At 39.2% G+C, this 19,169-nt stretch overlaps 1 protein-coding gene across 9 annotated transcripts in view; it reads left to right on the forward strand.

Moving 5' to 3' along the window:
* UNC79 (unc-79 homolog, NALCN channel complex subunit) overlaps positions 1–19,169 on the forward strand; it is a 299,827-nt gene that overhangs the window by 154,482 nt on the left and 126,176 nt on the right. For all 9 annotated transcript variants that reach the window (XM_024982113.2, XM_059879353.1, XM_059879351.1 and 6 more), the window contains 5 exons: positions 5,452–5,673; positions 7,657–7,884; positions 11,828–11,969; positions 17,525–17,604; positions 17,689–17,837. In XM_024982113.2, the coding sequence (XP_024837881.1) occupies positions 5,452–5,673; positions 7,657–7,884; positions 11,828–11,969; positions 17,525–17,604; positions 17,689–17,837 (821 nt within the window). The remainder of the gene's footprint in view (positions 1–5,451; positions 5,674–7,656; positions 7,885–11,827; positions 11,970–17,524; positions 17,605–17,688; positions 17,838–19,169) is intronic.

Below are 19,169 nucleotides of genomic sequence, written 5' to 3' on the forward strand. Positions count from 1 at the left end.
TGGACATCTAGGTTGCTTCCATGTCTTGGCTATTATAAACAGTGCTGCGATGAACATTGGGGTACACGTGTCTCTTTCCCTTCTGGTTTTCTCAGTGTGTATGCCCAGCAGTGGGATTGCTGGATCATAAGGCAGTTCTATTTCCAGTTTTTTAAGGAATCTCCACACTGTTCTCCATAGTGGCTGTACTAGTTTGCATTCCCACCAACAGTGTAAGAGGGTTCCCTTTTCTCCACACCCTCTCCAGCATTTATTATTTGTAGACTTTTGGATCGCAGCCATTCTGACTGGTGTGAAATGGTACCTCATAGTGGTTTTGATTTGCATTTCTCTGATAATGAGTGATGTTGAGCATCTTTTCATGTGTTTGTTAGCCATCTGTATGTCTTTTTTGGAGAAATGTCTATTTAGTTCTTTGGCCCATTTTTTGATTGGGTCGTTTATTTTTCTGGAGTTGAGCTGTAGGAGTTGCTTGTATATTTTTGAGATTAGTTGTTTGTCGGTTGCTTCATTTGCTGTTATTTTCTCCCATTCTGAAGGCTGTCTTTTCACCTTGCTAATAGTTTCCTTTGATGTGCAGAAGCTTTTAAGGTTAATTAGGTCCCATTTGTTTATTTTTGCTTTTATTTCCAATATTCTGGGAGGAGGGTCATAGAGGATCCTGCTGTGATATATGTCGGAGAGTGTTTTGCCTATGTTCTCCTCTAGGAGTTTTATAGTTTCTGGTCTTACGTTTAGATCTTTAATCCATTTTGAGTTTATTTTTGTGTATGGTGTTAGAAAGTGGTCCAGTTTCATTCTTTTACAAGTGGTTGACCAGATTTCCCAGCACCACTTGTTAAAGAGATTGTCTTTAATCCATTGTATATTCTTGCCTCCTTTGTCGAAGATAAGGTGTCCATATGTGCGTGGATTTATCTCTGGGCTTTCTATTTTATTCCATTGATCCATATTTCTGTCTTTGTGCCAGTACCATACTGTCTTGATAACTGTGGCTTTTAGTAGAGCCTGAAGTCAGGTAGGTTGATTCCTCCAGTTCCATTCTTCTTTCTCAAGATCGCTTTGGCTATTCGAGGTTTTTTGTATTTCCATATAAATTGTGAAATTATTTGTTCTAGCTCTGTGAAGAATACTGTTGGTAGCTTGATAGGGATTGCGTTGAATCTATAAATTGCTTTGGGTAGTATACTCATTTTCACTATATTGATTCTTCCAATCCATGAACATGGTATATTTCTCCATCTATTAGTGTCCTCTTTGATTTCTTTCACCAGTGTTTTATAGTTTTCTAGATATAGGTCTTTAGTTTCTTTAGGTAGATATATTCCTAAGTATTTTATTCTTTCCGTTGCAATGGTGAATGGAATTGTTTCCTTAATTTCTCTTTCTGTTTTCTCATTATTAGTGTATAGGAATGCAAGGGATTTCTGTGTGTTGATTTTATATCCTGCAACTTTACTGTAGTCATTGATTATTTCTAGTAATTTTCTGGTGGACTCTTTAGGGTTTTCTATGTAGAGGATCATGTCATCTGCAAATAGTGAGAGTTTTACTTCTTCTTTTCCAATTTGGATTCCTTTTATTTCTTTTTCTGCTCTGATTGTTGTGGCCAAAACTTCCAATACTATGTTGAATAGTAATGGTGAAAGTGGGCACCCTTGTCTTGTTCCTGACTTTAGAGGAAATGCTTTCAATTTTTCACCATTGAGGATAATGTTCGCTGTGGGTTTGTCATATATAGCTTTTATTATGTTGAGGTATGTTCCTTCTATTCCTGCTTTCTGGAGAGTTTTTATCATAAATGGATGTTGAATTTTGTCAAAGGCTTTCTCTGCATCTATTGAGATAATCATATGGTTTTTATTTTTCAATTTGTTAATGTGGTGTATTACATTGATTGATTTGCGGATATTGAAGAATCCTTGCATCCCTGGGATAAAGCCCACTTGATCATGGTGTATGATCTTTTTAATGTGTTGTTGGATTCTGATTGCTAGAATTTTGTTAAGGATTTTTGCATCTATGTTCATCAGTGATATTGGCCTGTAGTTTTCTTTTTTTGTGGCATCTTTGTCAGGTTTTGGTATTAGGGTGATGGTGGCCTCATTGAATGAGTTTGGAAGTTTACCTTCCTCTGCAATTTTCTGGAAGAGTTTGAGCAGGATAGGTGTTAGCTCTTCTCTAAATTTTTGGTAGAATTCAGCTGTGAAGCCGTCTGGACCGGGGCTTTTGTTTGCTGAAAGATTTTTGATTACAGTTTCAATTTCCATGGTTGTGATGGGTCTGTTAAGATTTTCTATTTCTTCCTGGTCCAGTTTTGGAAAGTTGTACTTTTCTAAGAATTTGTCCATTTCTTCCACGTTGTCCATTTTATTGGCATATAATTGTTGATAGTAGTCTCTTATGATCCTTTGTATTTCTGTGTTGTCTGTTGTGATCTCTCCATTTTCGTTTCTAATTTTGTTGATTTGATTTTTCTCCCTTTGTTTCTTGATGAGTCTGGCTAATGGTTTGTCAATTTTATTTATCCTTTCAAAGAACCAGCTTTTGGTTTTGTTGATTTTTGCTATGGTCTCTTTTGTTTCTTTTGCATTTATTTCTGCTCTAATTTTTAAGATTTCTTTCCTTCTACTAACCCTGGGGTTCTTCATTTCTTCCTTTTCTAGTTGCTTTAGGTGTAGAGTTAGGTTATTTATTTGACTTTTTTCTTGTTTCTTGAGGTGTGCCTGTATTGCTATGAACTTTCCCCTTAGGACTGCTTTTACCGTGTCCCACAGGTTTTGGGTTGTTGTGTTTTCATTTTCATTCGTTTCTATGCAAATTTTGATTTCTTTTTTGATTTCTTCTGTGATTTGTTGGTTATTCAGCAGCGTGTTGTTCAGCCTCCATATGTTGGAATTTTTAATAGTTTTTCTCCTGTAATTGAGATCTAATCTTACTGCATTGTGGTCAGAAAAAATGCTTGGAATGATTTCTATTTTTTTGAATTTACCAAGGCTAGCTTTATGGCCCAGGATGTGATCTATCCTGGAGAAGGTTCCATGTGCGCTTGAGAAAAAGGTGAAATTCATTGTTTTGGGATGAAATGACCTATAGATATCAATTAGGTCTAACTGGTCTATTGTATCGTTTAAAGTTTGTGTTTCCTTGTTAATTTTCTGTTAGTTATTGAGTTTTAATTTTCCTTTGAGTTTTTCTCCTACACATCTCTGTTAGCTACCTCTCCCCTTGATAAACCAGAACAAAGTAGCTTGTGGGGTACTACTCCTTTTTTTTTTTTTTTTTTTTTGGTTTTCTGGTGAAGAAGAATTCTTTCCAGGTGCTGGGCAGATCAGTGCTTTACTTTGGGAATGAGGAGTTTGGATATTGTTGTTTGTGTGTTTTTTTCTACTGTGTTTTGGGAGAAAATGATCAGCTAGTGGTGACTGTGAGTGATACTGTCACTGTTAACTAACAGCCCATCTTACTGATCCCTTTGTGCCTCTGAGGATGAGAGAAGTCAGGATAGTCTGGTCTAAAGCATATGGAAGCTGTTGGATGTTTATGATAACTTTTCTATGGAGGACCTGATAAAGTTTCTGCTCTTGTACTGACAAGACCATGATCAGCTTTGGAGAGGCTGACTGTCATCTGGTGGTGGGTGAGGACTGTTCTGGGCTTCTAGTCCTGTCTAGCCTCTCCAAAACATCTTCCCTGCTGTATACCACAATCCTCTAGTCATTCTACCTGCTATCTAGGATTAGAGAACATAACAAAATCATGGGATCATAGATTGTATTTAGTGCTTTTTAAAAATTTTTACAAGTTTTTAAAAATTTAAATTTACTTTTATTTCTAAAAAGTTGTTTTAGTCTCTAATAGTCAATGACCAAGGAAAGTCATGATGCTCACAAGAGCCATTCAGAGAATTTACATCTATATGTGACATTTATGTGCGTGTCTACCCAAGTTGCTTCAGTTGTATCTCACTCTTAGTGACCCTATTGGACTGTAGCCTGTCAGGCTCCTCTGTCCATGGGATTCTCCAGTCAAGAATCAATGATATTTTATAATACCGTCATACTCATAGGATTCATGCTTTTAAAATGCTTTAAAAAAATCATTATTTGCTCATGTACCTCATAGGAACCAGCTGCCCAATATTTATATTTTATTTCTTTCTTTGGTTACCTTTAATATTACAGTACATGATTAACACTTTATACTGTGTAGAGTATTCACATGTAATGACATCACATGTGAAGATGTGTGAGGCCTGTGTGAGGCAGTTGGAAAGAACTCATTATCCTCATTTTACAACTACTTAACCTGAGGTTCTGTGAACTGAAGCGATTTGCCATAGATAACACTATCATGATCCAGGTATTCTGATTCTTAATGGGATACTCTTTTTTTTTTTTTTACTTTTTTTTTTACTTTAAATATGGGGTTCAAGGAGCTTTCTGATTACTAGAGAGATTTTAAAGAGAGAAAATATGACTTGAGACTGATGTACAGGTATGTCAGTCAGGGTCCTGCTACAGAATTTATCCCAGATGTTTAACAAAGAGTCTTTTATGGATTCTTGGCCTATAGAGTTATGGGAAAGGTTAAGGGGGCAATAGGGTCAGTGAGACACCCAGAGGCCAGCAGTAGTTCACTAGGAAGCCTTTATATACCTATGGCTGAAGGAACAAGTGTTCCTGGGCCTTTTGGCAGCTGAAGTTATAGGGAAAGGCTGGCTAGAGGAACTGGAGAGGATGGAGATACTGCAGAAATGTAGCATCAGAGGAGCCAGGCGGGGGAGAGAAATACTCCTGCCTCTCTCTCTGCCAACTTCAGGTCTTCTGCTGGTACCTCTCATTGACTGAATCATCTGGAAGCCATCCAGCAAGAGGGCCAGAAGAGGCTCAGTTCTTGGCATCCTTGGGCATAGAACAGGGCAGAAAAGGGCAGTGAGGGCCTTTTGTGGGGGAAGAGTTGGTTCGCAAATGAAAAATAACTAGTACAATAGGCTTGATGTACTGTTGTCTCATGATAGTGTAATAATTATTATTGTCAGAGACCATTCTTCTTTTACCAGTCAATCTGAGATTCTGTGCTAATGGTTCTAAAATTGATTTGCAATGCTTTACTCTGGAAGTTGTCATTGTTCAGTTTATGGTTTTAGATAGATGCAGACAATGTAGTTGGACATGTTGGTGGGATGAAAAATATAATGGCAAAGAGGCTGCCTTCATTCTTCAGGGTGATAATGTGTCATTTACCTGACAAATAGAAAGTTTGGATGATTTTATTTCTTATTTTTATGTTTTGAGAAGATGCATGGGATTTGGAGGTAGTAATTCCATTGGCTAAGGAAGGAAATCCGTGTGACAGCTGGAAACACCTTCCACAGCATCCTCAAGTATTTTGTACAGCCATTTGAGCTTCTGTGAGCTCACTTATATGTGCTGATTTTCTTTTTTCTAGGTGAGTGTTGCCTCTGATCCTGGTCGACGAGTTCAGCACAATATGCTGAGTCCATTTCATAGTCCTTTTCAGAGTCCATTTCGGAGTCCTGTGCGTAGTCCATTTCGTAGTCCTTTCAAGAATTTTGGACACCAAGGAGGAAGGACTATTGACTTTGATTGTGAAGATGATGAAATGAATCTAAATTGTTTCATCCTCATGTTTGATCTTCTCCTGAAGCAGGTAGCTGAAGCATGAACTTCCTTTAGTTCAGAGGTGAAGAATGAGGGGAAGCTCTGTATAGTGATTCTTTCTTTGTGTTGGGCATCTTCACACTTACTGAAATGATGCAGTATTACTCAGGACATTTCATAAACTTCTGTGGGGATTTTCTAAAGAGCCTGAAAAATACTTGCAATCATTGAATATCTGCAATGATGTTGACATATGCGAGTGGATATGAGTTTTAGCACTGTTAGAATTGATTCTGTTGAAAAAACTTGGTGAACAAACTGGGTAATTCTGTTTTGGGGAAGGGCAAGGTATAACTCTATAGTGATGGGCTGATTTTAATGTAAATTGATTTTTGAAGCTAATTTGAACAGAGAAGTTTAGAAAAGGCTTTGTTCATGGAACATTTCTTCTTAATTTTTTATTTTGAAATAATTTGAGACTTGCAGAAAAGTTGAAAGAATAGTACAAAAAATTCCCAATTACTTCCCCCCCAAATTCTCTGAATGTTAACACTGATCATATTTATTTCTCTTCTCTCTCTCTTAGCCTATATATGTATGTGTTAATTATAGAATTTTTTAATGAACCATTTGAAAGTAAGTTGCACACAGGATATCCCTTTATCCTTAAATCCTTTAGAGTGTATTTTCTAAAAAATGGCATTCTTTTACAGAACCGCATACAGTTGTCAAAATCAGGAAATTAATATTGTTATAACACTATTATCTATTATCAAGCTTACAGAAATTATTCATTAAAATTGATATAATCATCATATCATCTTTATAGCAAAAGAAAAAAATGATTTTTGATTGAGGACTTAATCTAGCGTCATTCATTGCAATGATTTGTCCTGGCCCTTTAGTCTTCTTTATTTCAGGACAGTTCTTCAGCCTTTATCTGTCATATTCTTGACATTTCTGAAGAGTACAGTCCAGTTATTTTATAGAATATTTCTCAACACGAGTTTGACATTTCCTTATGAATCAATTTGGGTTCAGCACTTCTGCCAGTCATGCTACAGATTTGATTTTATGTTGTTTTCAGCGTCTGATATCAGGAGGCACATGACATGATAATGTCCCATTTCAGGTGGTAATAACTTGGTTAAAGTGATTTCTGCCAGATTTCTCTACTACAAAGTCACTACTTACCCCTTTGTAATTAGTACTAACTTAGAGAGAGCTACTTTAAGACTGATTTCCCATTTCTCATCAGGCTTTCACCTAGTTTTAGCATCCATGGGTGACTTATTTCTGAATCAATTTTTATTATGATGGTTACCAAATGATAATTTTCCAATTCCATCATTTCTTCTAATTGATTAGCTGGAATTCTACTGAAGAAGCAGGTTCTCCCTCTCTCCTATTTATATATTGATATTTATTTGTTTAATCTACTTATACCCAAGTATACTCATGAATTCTTATTTTGTTCAGTGAGCTAAAATCCATTACTATAATTATTTATTTTGAGACTCAAATTTGGCTAATGGGAGGCCCTTCAAATTGGCTTCTTTTGACATACACCCATCATTCTGTGAACACGTCCTTAATGTCTTGCATGTTAAAATGTTCCAGGCTCATTTTACATTTTTCCTGGAATCAGCCATTTCTCCCAGGAGTTCTGGTTCCTTTAGTGGATAAAGGTATTTAGAAACCAAGATCTGGACATTGGGTGAGGAGCAACATTTTTTAAATGTTTAACATCTCACAAAGTGATGGGTTTAAAAAAGAACCCTCTTTTAAATGTCTTACATGAATTAAAACTTAATTTCCATTACTTTGTATTGTGTATATATTCTTTTTAGGAGAGTCCATGGAAAGCAATGTATATTCATGGTCTGCAAGGTGTATTATCTTTAAATAATTTAATATTGTCAGCAATTAGTGAAAATTATCCCCAGTTAGAGTGCCAATAGAATATTGAACAAAAGGATCAAACTCCTCCTTCTTTTTTTTTTTTTTTTGGCCTTTTTTTGATATCTTTCAGATGGAGTTGCAAGATGATGGGATCACAATGGGTTTTGAGCACAGCTTATCAAAGGACATTATTTCCATTATAAACAATGTCTTCCAAGCCCCCTGGGGGGGCTCCCACACCTGCCAGAAGGAAGAAAAAGCAATTGAGTGTAATTTATGTCAATCTAGTATTCTCTGCTATCAGCTTGCTTGTGAACTCCTGGAGAGACTGGCTCCCAAAGAAGAAAGCCGACTGGTGGTAAGCAGTTGAAGAAATGAGATGATCCACGAATAATAGTAGTCAAGACTACCGTAGGTGGTGGAATGAGTCTTCTCCAGTATTTACCTTATGTTCCATGCTGGGTAACATGTGCAATTGTGTTAAAAGAAAGTTTCCCTGTTCCTTTCACCAACTCAGGCTCCTGGTAATTGATATGAAGTGAGGCTATCTTACACAGAAATCTTGAGTTAGAATTCTTGAATCTTGAGTTATGGTTGTAACATATTTATTCATACAGTTTTCATAAATACAATGCATTACTGGTATTCTTAATTTTCATCCTGGCAACAATTTAATATTTTAAATTAATTTTCATTGGACTAAAGTTGCTTTACAATGTTGTATTAGTTTCTACTATATAGTAAAATGAATTTTACTGGTATTCTTGAAACAATTTTATCACAATGTTTTGTTACAAAGTTTAGAGAACAGTGAATACTACAAAATGTACATATCAAATATTGAGTAGGTAGATTGGATGTAGACATGAAAATTCCTGATTTAACCTCAGTGTGTAAAACTCATTGACTCTATCAGCAACCAATAAAGCTTTCACTTCATTTTCTGCTTTTTAAGAAAATTGTTTAAATAGGGAATAGCTAATATATGCCATAAATTAGCTGCTTCATATATTAGTTATTCCCTGTTTGGGCTATTTACCATCTTAAATACACACATCACCACCCTCATACATCATAGGGAGATGAACCTGAATCATTCGAGCCAGTGTTCCACATCTTCTCTTTTTCTTCCCCTAGTGTTTGTCTAGGTAGAAAGTGACTTCATTAAAAAAAAAATCTTTTGAGGTCTAGTATACATGCAGTAAAGTGTTTCTTCAGTTTTTAAATACCTTTCAGCCCACATAACTCATTAGTCTTACTTGTCACAATGTACTATTCCTGCGATATGGTCTTGTAAACTCATTGGGAATATAGTTTACATCTATTACCTACAACAGTCACAGTAATAGATGGTTTGAGAACATCATCTAACTTAATGTCTAGTCAGGAAGATGTCTAAGTAAATGAAACACCATAAGACAGAGTGATGAGCATAATGAGAGAGAGAGATGAATGAGGTAGTTATGAGAGAACAGAAAAGGGACGAGTCCAGGTTGGACGTCTTAGAGGTGGGCAAGGTCTTCCCAGAGGAGACGGCTTCTGAGTGCCTCTATGAAGGAAGACTGGAGTTAATGAAATGAAGGTGATAGGAAAGAAGGCCTTTGAGACCTAGGAAGCTCTCTGCTTAAATGATACAGAGGAAAGAGGATGATGATTTACTCAGGAAAGTGTGTAGGTCATTGTTGATAGAGCAGAGAGAAGGAGAGAAAAGGAGAGAAAGGCAGGGTCCATTTTATAATCACATTTATTAAAGGCTCTGTCTGCTAGACTAAGAAGTATGGATTTTATCTCAGTGATAATGGGGGAATCCTGAAGAATTTTAATTAGGGTGCTGCTATAATTTGATGAATTTGAGAAATTCTGCCAGTGGAGGAGAGAGATAAGAGGATTTGGATACCTGGAACAGGATTCTAGTCAGAAGATTAATTGGTCACTCAGGGAAGAGACAGGGCAGCCTGAACTAAGGTAGTGATGGTGGTGATGAAGAGAAGTCACGGGACTGATGGATTTTTAGAAAAGAGAATTGACAGCGCTTGGTGTTTAGTTAGTGGGTTTTTTTTTTTTTTTTTGATCTGTGCTGTGCAGCATGTAGGGTTTAGTTCCCTGACTAGGAATTGAACCTGTGTGCGCTGTGGTGAAAGTGCCGAGTCCTGACCACTGGACTGCCAGGGAAGTCCCTAGCTAGTGTTTAGAGTTGGAAAAATTGAGGATAAATCCATGTTTTGTGGTCTGGGAACAGATGATATTGCCATTAACAGAGAATTATAGGTGAGTTACTGGGTATATGCAGAAGAGTCAGTATGCACTGTATCGAATTTTATGGAAATCAGTTTGTAATTTGACTTAACATCTTGTTCATGGGTGACCTAGGAACAGGGCCCGTCTCATCAAAACTGAAGCTGGCAAGGATATTTTCAGAACCTTCCCAGACACCAATTTAGCGCTGAGTTTTTTCTTCTTTTGTATCCCATCAGTATCTCTTTGTGTATCCCATCAGTCTTCACCTGCTTGCTTTGAGCTGGCAATCACGTAATTCTTCAAATTTGTACTGGTTAAAGTGTTAAATAAAGAAGATACTTTAAAATTTTATTTATTTTTTAAAAGTTTTAAGTTTTATTTTATATTGGAGTGTAGTTGATTTACAGCATTGTTTAGTTTCAAGTGTGCAGCAAAGTGATTAAATTATGCGTATACATATAACCATTCTTCTTCAGATCCTTTCCCCACACAGGCTGTTATAGAATACTGAGTTGAGTTCCCTGTGCTATACAGTAGGTCCTTATTGATTATCTACTTTATATATATTAGTGTGTATATATTAATCCCAAACTCCCCCCAACCTTTCCCCTAAAACAAGATGATTTTAAAAGAGGATATTTGAAGGTGGAACTTCAAAGAAAGAATAAAACTGGAATAGGAGGATAACTAGAGATGGATATTTTGAATAGTAGCCATACCCAGCATGTACACTCTCTCTCTTTCTTTTCAAATCTCTCCCACTCATTTTTCAGCTTGTTATATATAGATATACAGATGTGGTGTTAGGTATATTCACATTGTTGTATAGCCAATCTTTATATTTTCATCTTGCAAAACAGAAACTCTGTACCCATCAAACAATAACGCTCATTCCTCCCTCCCCTTAACTCTGGAGAATACCATTTTACTTTCTGTTTCGATGACTTTGACTCCTATAGATACCTCATATAAGTGGAATCATACAATATTTATCCTTTTATGACCAGCTTATGTCACTTAGCATAATGTCTTTGTGCCCAAGTGCTCGGTTGCATCCCACTCTCTGTGATCCCATGGACTGTAGCCCGTCAGGCTCCTCTATCCATGGGATTTCCCAGGCAAGAATACTGGAGTGGGTTGGCATTTCCTACCCCAGGGGAATCTTCCCAACCTATGCATCAAATCCGCGTCTCTTGTGTCTCCTGCATTGGCAGATGGATTCTTTACCACTAGTGCCACCTGGGAAGCCGGGCATAATGTCCTCAAGGTCCATTCATATTGTATCGTGTGTCAGAATTTCTTTCCTTTATAAGAGTGAATAATATTCCATTGTATGTATTTGCTACATTTTGTCTATTTGTTCATCTGTTGATGAACACTTGGGTTGCTGTACCTAGCTCTCTTTAACTTGCATGTTATAGAAATGTCTTGCTCTGAAAAATGTGACTTCCCCTAGCCACCAGTATTTGTATCCAAATATGTTGATGTGAGGGTTTCCCAGGTGCTGCAGTGGTAAAGAATTTTTCTGTCAATGCAGGAGACACAAGAAATGCAGGTTCAACTGCTGAATTGACAAGATCCCCTGGAGAAGGAAATGGCAACCCACTCCAGTATTCTTGCCTGGGAAATCCCATGGACAGAGAGAGGAGCCTGGCTGGCTACAGTCCATGGGGTCACAGAGAATCAGACACGATTGAGCACACACACACATATTGATGTGAACCCCTTATTATTCTCTGCTAATTAAGTACTGTTAGTGAACAAAATGAGCATGGGTTGGAATTACTAGGTAATTGAGACAATCACAGGAATTAAAGCAGAGGTGAGAAAGCTAGCCTAGGAAGTTTAACAATGTTTTTAAGATTTTTTTTCCATATGTATTTTAAGCTAATGAAAATGTTTTGGAAAATAGCTGATCTAAATGTCTTTGGAGGCAGTGCCTTTGCTCCCCCGGGGTTCAGCACAGCGCCTGGGACCAGCAGGTGCTCACCTATCTTTGTTGAACTAAGAGGGACTTCACATCCTTGAAGGGCTGCTCATCCGGCTGTTTGTGTTTGTTTCAGGAGCCCACAGACAGCCTTGAAGATAGCCTCCTTTCCTCCAGACCAGAGTTTATTATAGGCCCTGAAGGTGAGGAGGAGGAGAATCCAGCGAACAAGCGTGAGGAGAACCCTGGCAATCGCCCCGAGCCCATGGAACATGCTGGTAGGTGGACTGTGGCTTACTGGGAGTGGTGGGCACATCCCACCCAGTCTGCACGAACATTCAGGACCTGGGTTGCTTAGCCTACTCTAGGCTTGGGCAAGTTCAGACTGATGCACATGAACCATTTCTCTCAAGATTATGAAGTGAACAGATCCAGGGCGTGCTTCTAGTAGAGCAGAAGTCCCTGAGCATGTTCCTGGCAACTGGAGCTTGTGAGCAACAAAACCCACCCTGTCAGGGAAGGCAGCCTCTCCACACTGAATCGTGTTCTCTACGGAGAAGCAGCTGTGAACTAAGGTTGAAGGGCCAAACTCGGGGAGACAGTGAAGGACAGGGAAGCCTGGCGTGCTGCAGTCCGTGGGGTCACAGTCAGACACGACTGAGTGACTATACAACAGCAACCAAGTGGAGGGGGCCAGCGCTCTTGAGAGCTACTCAGGTCATTTGGCCAAAGCACGGTGCTTTTGGATAGAGGTGGCCAAAGCTGCGCCCCCAGGGCTTTGGCTGGGACCTTGGATGGGCTCATCGTGAGCAGCTGTACAAGTCATACTCTAAGGCTACTTGGTTGGCTCTGCTCAGAGCTGGGAAGAGGGATGCCCTCATTCTAGTTTGCTTAAAGGCTCTGTGTAGGCTAATTGGGAGCAGCAAGATGGCAGGAACTGGCCCGCATGAAATCATCTCCAGCTCTTCAAACTCTGAAGGGGTTTCAGGAATTTAGGGTGTGACCTCACATCTCTCTGGCAAAGCCTGGTTTCTGGATCTGCACTGTGGCACTCTCTGAATTTATATCTTCCTGTTTCCACAATCCTGAACTGGCCCCTGGGGGACCCGCTCCCCAGAACCAAAGTTTGGGAAGCACGGGCTTTCCATCACCCCTTCAGTGAGCAGCAAACATTAAATAACTATTTTGGGGGCTCCTTTTCAGCTCATGGCGCATCTGATCAGACCAGGGTAACTACATTGTTAGTACAGACTGCTTGGTTGGAACTCACTGCTTCAGCAGGAACTATATAAATAGTTAGTTGAGGGGTGAATATATTGACTTCCCAGGTGGCTAAAGTGGTAGAGAATCCGCCTGCCAATGCATGAGACGTGGGCTTGATCCCTGGGTTGGAAAGATCCCCTGGAGGATGAAATGGTAACCCACGCCAGTATTCTTGCTTGGAGAATCCCAGGAACAGAGGAGCCTGGCAGGCTACAGTCCATGGGATTGCAAAGAGTCAGACAGGACTGGCACACACACAAACAAAATGCTGACTCACACTATTTAGAACCGTTGACACTTAGAAAAGGGAACACCTGAGATCACCTGCTTCATTGGTTCTTAGTGTGTACTGCTGCTACTGCTAAGTTGCTTCAGTCGTGTCCGACTCTGTGCGACCCCATAGACAGCAGCCCACCAGGCTCCCCCGTCCCTGGGATTCTCCAGGCAAGAACGCTGGAGTGGGTTGCCATTTCCTTCTCCAATGCATGAAAGTGAAGAGTGAAAGTGAAGTCGCTCAGTCGTTTCCGACTCTTAGCGACCTCATGGACCGCAGCCCACCAGGCTCCTCCGTTCATGGGATTTTCCAGGCAAGAGTACTGGAGTGGAGTGCCATTGCCTTCTCTGCTTAGCGTGTACTAGAGGTTGTAAATCTCTGTGTTTTCTTTTGACCATCCTTAATTGGGTGGCAGTTGGTGAGAAGATGTGGGCAAAGGATGAGCAGACCCAGGCTCCCACCCTGCTTCAGCCAGGGCGCTCTGTCTTGTGCTATTTCATATGTTGGAGTTCTACGTAAGATTCTGTTTCAACAAAGGACTTCATGGAAAGAGATTTGAAACCTGCCGATCTAGGTCAGTCTTCTCACTGTGTGGATGAGGGAAGTACATCCGGGATGGTTGAGCATCTTGCTCGTGGTCATGTAGCTCATGTTGTTCACTCCTGATTTATACTTTATGCTCAACATGATTCCAAAATGTAATGGAGCATCAGGGTCATCTGAGGAGTTGAAACACAAACACAGTGAAATGAGCTCCGCCTGCTCACCCTTGATCCTGGGTGTACCTGGGGTGGGAGACTGGAAATTGGTAACCCGAACATTGTGCAACTAGTTAGTGGCAGGGATGAGACTAGAACCTACGTCTCTGGGTTTATTTAGATTTACTAATTATTTGCCAAGGCTGAGGCCCAAGCCATGTTTCTATCAGGAATTAATGCCTAAGGAAAGCATGGATTTCACTTATTATTTTTTTTCTCTGAAAGCCACATGGTGGATTTAGTCTTTTTTAAAAAAATTAATTATTTTAATTGGAGGGTAGTTACTTTACAATATTGTGGTGGTTTTTGCCATACATCAACATGAATCAGCCATGGGTATCCATGTGTCCCACCACCCTGAACCCTGCTCCCATCACCCTCCCTATGCCATCCCTCTGGGTGTCCCAGAGCATCAGCTTTGAGTGCTCTGCATCATGCATCAAACTTGTACTGGTCATCTATTTTACATATGGTAATATTCATGTTTCAGTGCTATTCTCTCATATAGTCCCACCCTTGCCTTCTTCCGCATAGGCTAAAAGTCTGTTCTTTACATCTGTATCTCTTTTGTTGGGTTGCCTATAGGGTCGTCGTTACCATCTTTCTAAATTCCATGTATGTGCATTAATATGCTGTATTGATGTTTCTCTTTCTGACTTATTTCACTCTGTATAATAGGCTCCAGTTTCATCCACCTCATTAGAACTAACTCAAATGTGTTCTTTTTTTAAAATAGCTGAGTAATATTCCATTGTGTATATGTACCACAACTTCCTTATCCATTTGTCTGCTGATGTACATCTAGGTTGCTTCCATGTCCTAACTGTTGTAAACAGTGCTGTGATGAACACTGGGGTACATGTGTCTCTTTCAATTCTGTTTTCCTTGGTGTGTATGCCCAGCAGTGGGATTCTTGGGTAGTATGGGCAGTTCTATTTCTACTTCCAGTTTTTAAAAGAATCTCCACACTGTTCTCCATAGTGGCTGTACTAGTTTGCATTCCCACCAACAGTGTAAGAAGGTTCCTTTTTCTCCACACCCTCTCCGGCATTTATTGTTTGTAGACTTTGTGATGGCAGCCATTTTGACCGGCATGAGATGGTACCTCATTGTGATTTTGATTTGCATTTCTCTGATAATGAGTGATGTTGAGCATCTTTTCATGTGTTTGTTAGCCATTTGTATGTCTTATTTGGAGAAATGTCTGTTTAGTTCTTTGGCCCATTTTTTTATTGGGTCATTTATTTTTCTACAGTTGAGCTGCAAGAGCTGCTTGTATATTTTGGAGATTAATTCTTTGTCAGTTGCTTCATTTGCTATTATGTTCTCCCATTCTGAAGGCTGCCTTTTCACCTTGCTTATAGTTTCCTTCATTGTACAAAAGCTTTTAAGTTTAATTAGGTCCCATTTGTTTATTTTTGTTTTTATTTCCATTACTCTGGGAAGTGTAATCTTGCTGTGATTTATGTCAAAGTATTCTGCCTATGTTTTCCTCTAAGAGTTTTATAGTTTCTGGTCTTACATTTAGATCGTTAATCCATTTTGAGTTTATTTTTGTGTATGGTGTTAGATAGTGTTCTAGTTTCATTCTTTTACAGGTGGTTGACCAGTTTTCCCAGCACCACTTGCTAAAGATACTGTCTTTTCTTCATTGTATATTTTTGCCTCCTTTGTCAAAAATAAGGTGTCCATAGGTATGTGGATTTATCTCTGAGCTTTCTGTTTTGTTCCATTGATCTATATTTCTGTCTTTGTGCCAGTATCACACTGTCTTGATGATTGTTAGTACAGTCTTAAGTCTGGCAGGTTGATGGATTTCACTTATGATCTAATAACCTGTGCTCTTTCTGTGTAAATAGATTTTTTTAACTCAACATAGTGCACAAATCAATTAATTGCCATTTGAATAATGGTTAAAATCAAGCAATTGATTTTTATAAATTATACTTCCCCTTGTGCTTAATTGTTTATAAGCTCCACTTACCTAAACATTTGCTCTATTCACCTCCCCTAAACACTGCTTCAGGCTCTGGTCACAGTTTCTGGTCTATTTTCCTTCTCTTACTCTCTGCTGTTTGCAGGACACAGTTATAACTTGTCTCCTCAGGGAGGAGGAATTGTTTCCCAAGACCCGCCTTCCCTGCTGCCGAGCACCCTGGTCCTGCTTCTGCTTTGTGGGTCTTCAGACGGGGTTCTTGAGCTCTTCTGTCAGAGATTAGCGGAACGCTCTATTGATATATGTTCAGTGGTTTCCTCCTCTTTCTAGAATATTTCCTGTTTCCTGTTTTGTGGCCTGGCACCTATTTCTTACAGTAGTCAGATATGTTCTCCATAAAAATACTAAAAAAAATTTTTATGCTAGACAAAGATGGTTTGACTCCCAGTGGCTATCCTAGGAATTGCCAAAACTTATAATAGTGATTTGAAAACATTTTACACTAGTTTCTACATTTGAGAATTAACTTGTGAATTCTTTTCTCTGACATGCCTCACTTACAATATACCTTCCTCAAGTCACCCCCCTACCCCCCCAACTATAGAGGCAAAGGTCTTTTTAGAGATCTTCACAAGAAGATAAAACCATGAATAGTTCTCACTTAAATATTCTCAAGTCTTTAAAAGTATCCTTTTTTTTTTGTGCAAGAGTAAGTCCTGTGCGTGTGTGAAAAGGATACATGTGAATCCTGGGGTAAATCCTTAGGTGTTAATACAACTTGCATATGTCTCTTTGAAAGTGAAAAAGAAAGTAAAAGTGTTAGTTGCTCAGTCGCTCAGTCATGTCTGACTGTTTCTGACCCCAAGGACTGTGTAGCCCATCAGGTCCTCTGTCCATGAAATTCTGCAGGAAGAATTCCAGAATGGGCAGCCATTCCCTTCTCCAGGGGATCTTCCTGACCCAGGAATCAAACCCTGCCTGCACTACAAGCAGATTCTTTACCATCTGAGCTACCAGGGAAGCCCACATCTCTCTTTAATACCTGCATTCCCTAGTGGCTCAGATGGTAAAGAATCTGCCTTCAATGCAGGAGACCCAGGTTTGATCCCTGGGTTAGGAAGATCCCCTGGAGAAGGAAATGGCAATCCACTCCAGTGTTCTTGCCTGGGAAATTCCATGGAGAGGAACCTGGCGGGCTACAGTCTATGAGGTTGTAAAGAGTCAGACATGACTGAACAATTAACATTTTCACACTATACTATCTCCCTTTCAAATAGGAAGGCAAACCTAGCCAAGCCCTAGGCCCCTCCAGGTATCAGTGGAACTAGGTGCCCACAGGAGCATAGGGCTGGGCTGGGGTTGCTTCAGGGAATGAAAGATATCTGAATACACAGTGGGAGTTGGAAGCTGAGGATCCTAAATCTAGCTTTCCCTCACTTGCATTATGGAAAGTATATATGCTTACTTGGAGAGCAAAGAAACACTTTACATGAATATTTTTAATATATTCTATATTTACTTCTCTTCATTTTATGGTCTTGATAATTCATGAATGATGGGGAAAAGAGTTGTGCTAACTTGTGTGTAATTATTTCTTCCTAGCAATAAAGAATGATACTGAAAGAAAGTTTTGCCACCAGCAGCTTCCAGTAACGTTGAGACTAATATACACCATTTTCCAGGTACGTTTTTTGAGATATTTGAATATTTTATTTGGTAGCATTGCCATTTGCGATAACTCAGTAAACATGTGATTCTTTGCATAGGAAATGGCTAAGTTTGAAGAGCCAGACATTCTTTTTAATATGCTCAATTGCCTGAAGATCCTCTGTCTACATGGAGAGTGTTTATACATTGCTAGAAAAGATCATCCTCAATTTTTAGCCTATATTCAGGATCATATGCTGATTGCAAGGTATGTCTTCCTAATAGTGTTTTTGTCTGTTTCTATTTTAGATTTCATCTGTGAAAATCAGTGTTAGAATAAGACTTATCAATTCATTGGGTTCTTTCTCTTAGTCAGGACAGACTAATTTGCCTATAGGAACTACTTACATTTCTTTTATAGAGTCTAATTTTTTAAGTATATCAACATGAGGAATAGTAATTTGCTAGATACTGTAGAAGTAGAAAAGGCAAAATAAGGATTATTTTATGCCTTTTAATTGTTAGATGACTTAAGAATACAGTGTATGCTAGAAAAATGTCAATTGGTATAAGTTAATAGATACCAAGTACAACTAAGACTCAACATCTTACTTGAAGTAGTACTGCTAATAAGCATCTAAATCTCTCCATATATTGTCTGAAAAGTTATTTTTTAGACATTCCTGAAGCATTTTGAGAAAAATAATAAAATATTGTCCTAGATTTACTAATTATTTTCTTCCTGACAACCTTAAAATAACTGTTACAGTGTTCTTGGAAATAAGTCAAAAAATATAATTCTCATTTAATATGTAAGCAAATGAGATAATTGAAAAACAAAAGTGTGGTTCAGGTTAACTTGGCTTCCCAGATGGCTCAGTGGTAAAGAATCCACCTGCCAGTGCAGGAGACGCAGGTTGGATCCCTGGATCGAGAAGATCCCCTGGAGAAGGAAATGGCAGCCTACTCCAGTATTTCTGCCTGGAGAATCTCATGGGCAGAGGAGCCTGGAGGGCTACAGTCCAGAGGGTCGCACAGAGTTGGACATGACTTAAGTGACTTAGAATGGAAAGTGAAGCTGGAGGTTGGGACGCAAGAGTGAAAGGCCTTTGAAAATAGAGGTTTTGTTGTTGTTTGAAGTCATGTCTGACTCTTTTGCGACCGCATGGACTATAGCCTGCCAGGCTCTTTTGCCTATGGAATTTTCCAGGCAAGAATACTCAAGTGGGTTGCCATTCCCTTCTCCAGGGGATCTTCCTGCACTGTGTCTCCTGCACTGGTAGCTGGATTCTTTGCCACTGATCCACCAGGGAAGCCCAATGTTTACATTTGTTGATCTAGTTATAATAATATAGACATGTCACGGTGGCTCAAAGAATCTGCCTGTAATGTGGGAGACCGTGTTTAATCCCTGAGTCGGGAAGAAGGGAATGGCAACCCACTCCAGTATTCTTGCCTGGTGAATCCCCATGGACTGAGGAGCCTGGCAGGGGGTTGCAAAGAGTCGGACATGACTGACTACACTACTACTACTTACTTAATGGTATTTGGAGATCTTTGGAAGATTTTGAAACAATGAACAGGGTCAGAATTGTACTTT

This window comes from Bos taurus, chromosome 21 (genome assembly GCF_002263795.3).
Source record: "Bos taurus isolate L1 Dominette 01449 registration number 42190680 breed Hereford chromosome 21, ARS-UCD2.0, whole genome shotgun sequence".
Taxonomy (NCBI): domain Eukaryota; kingdom Metazoa; phylum Chordata; class Mammalia; order Artiodactyla; family Bovidae; genus Bos; species Bos taurus.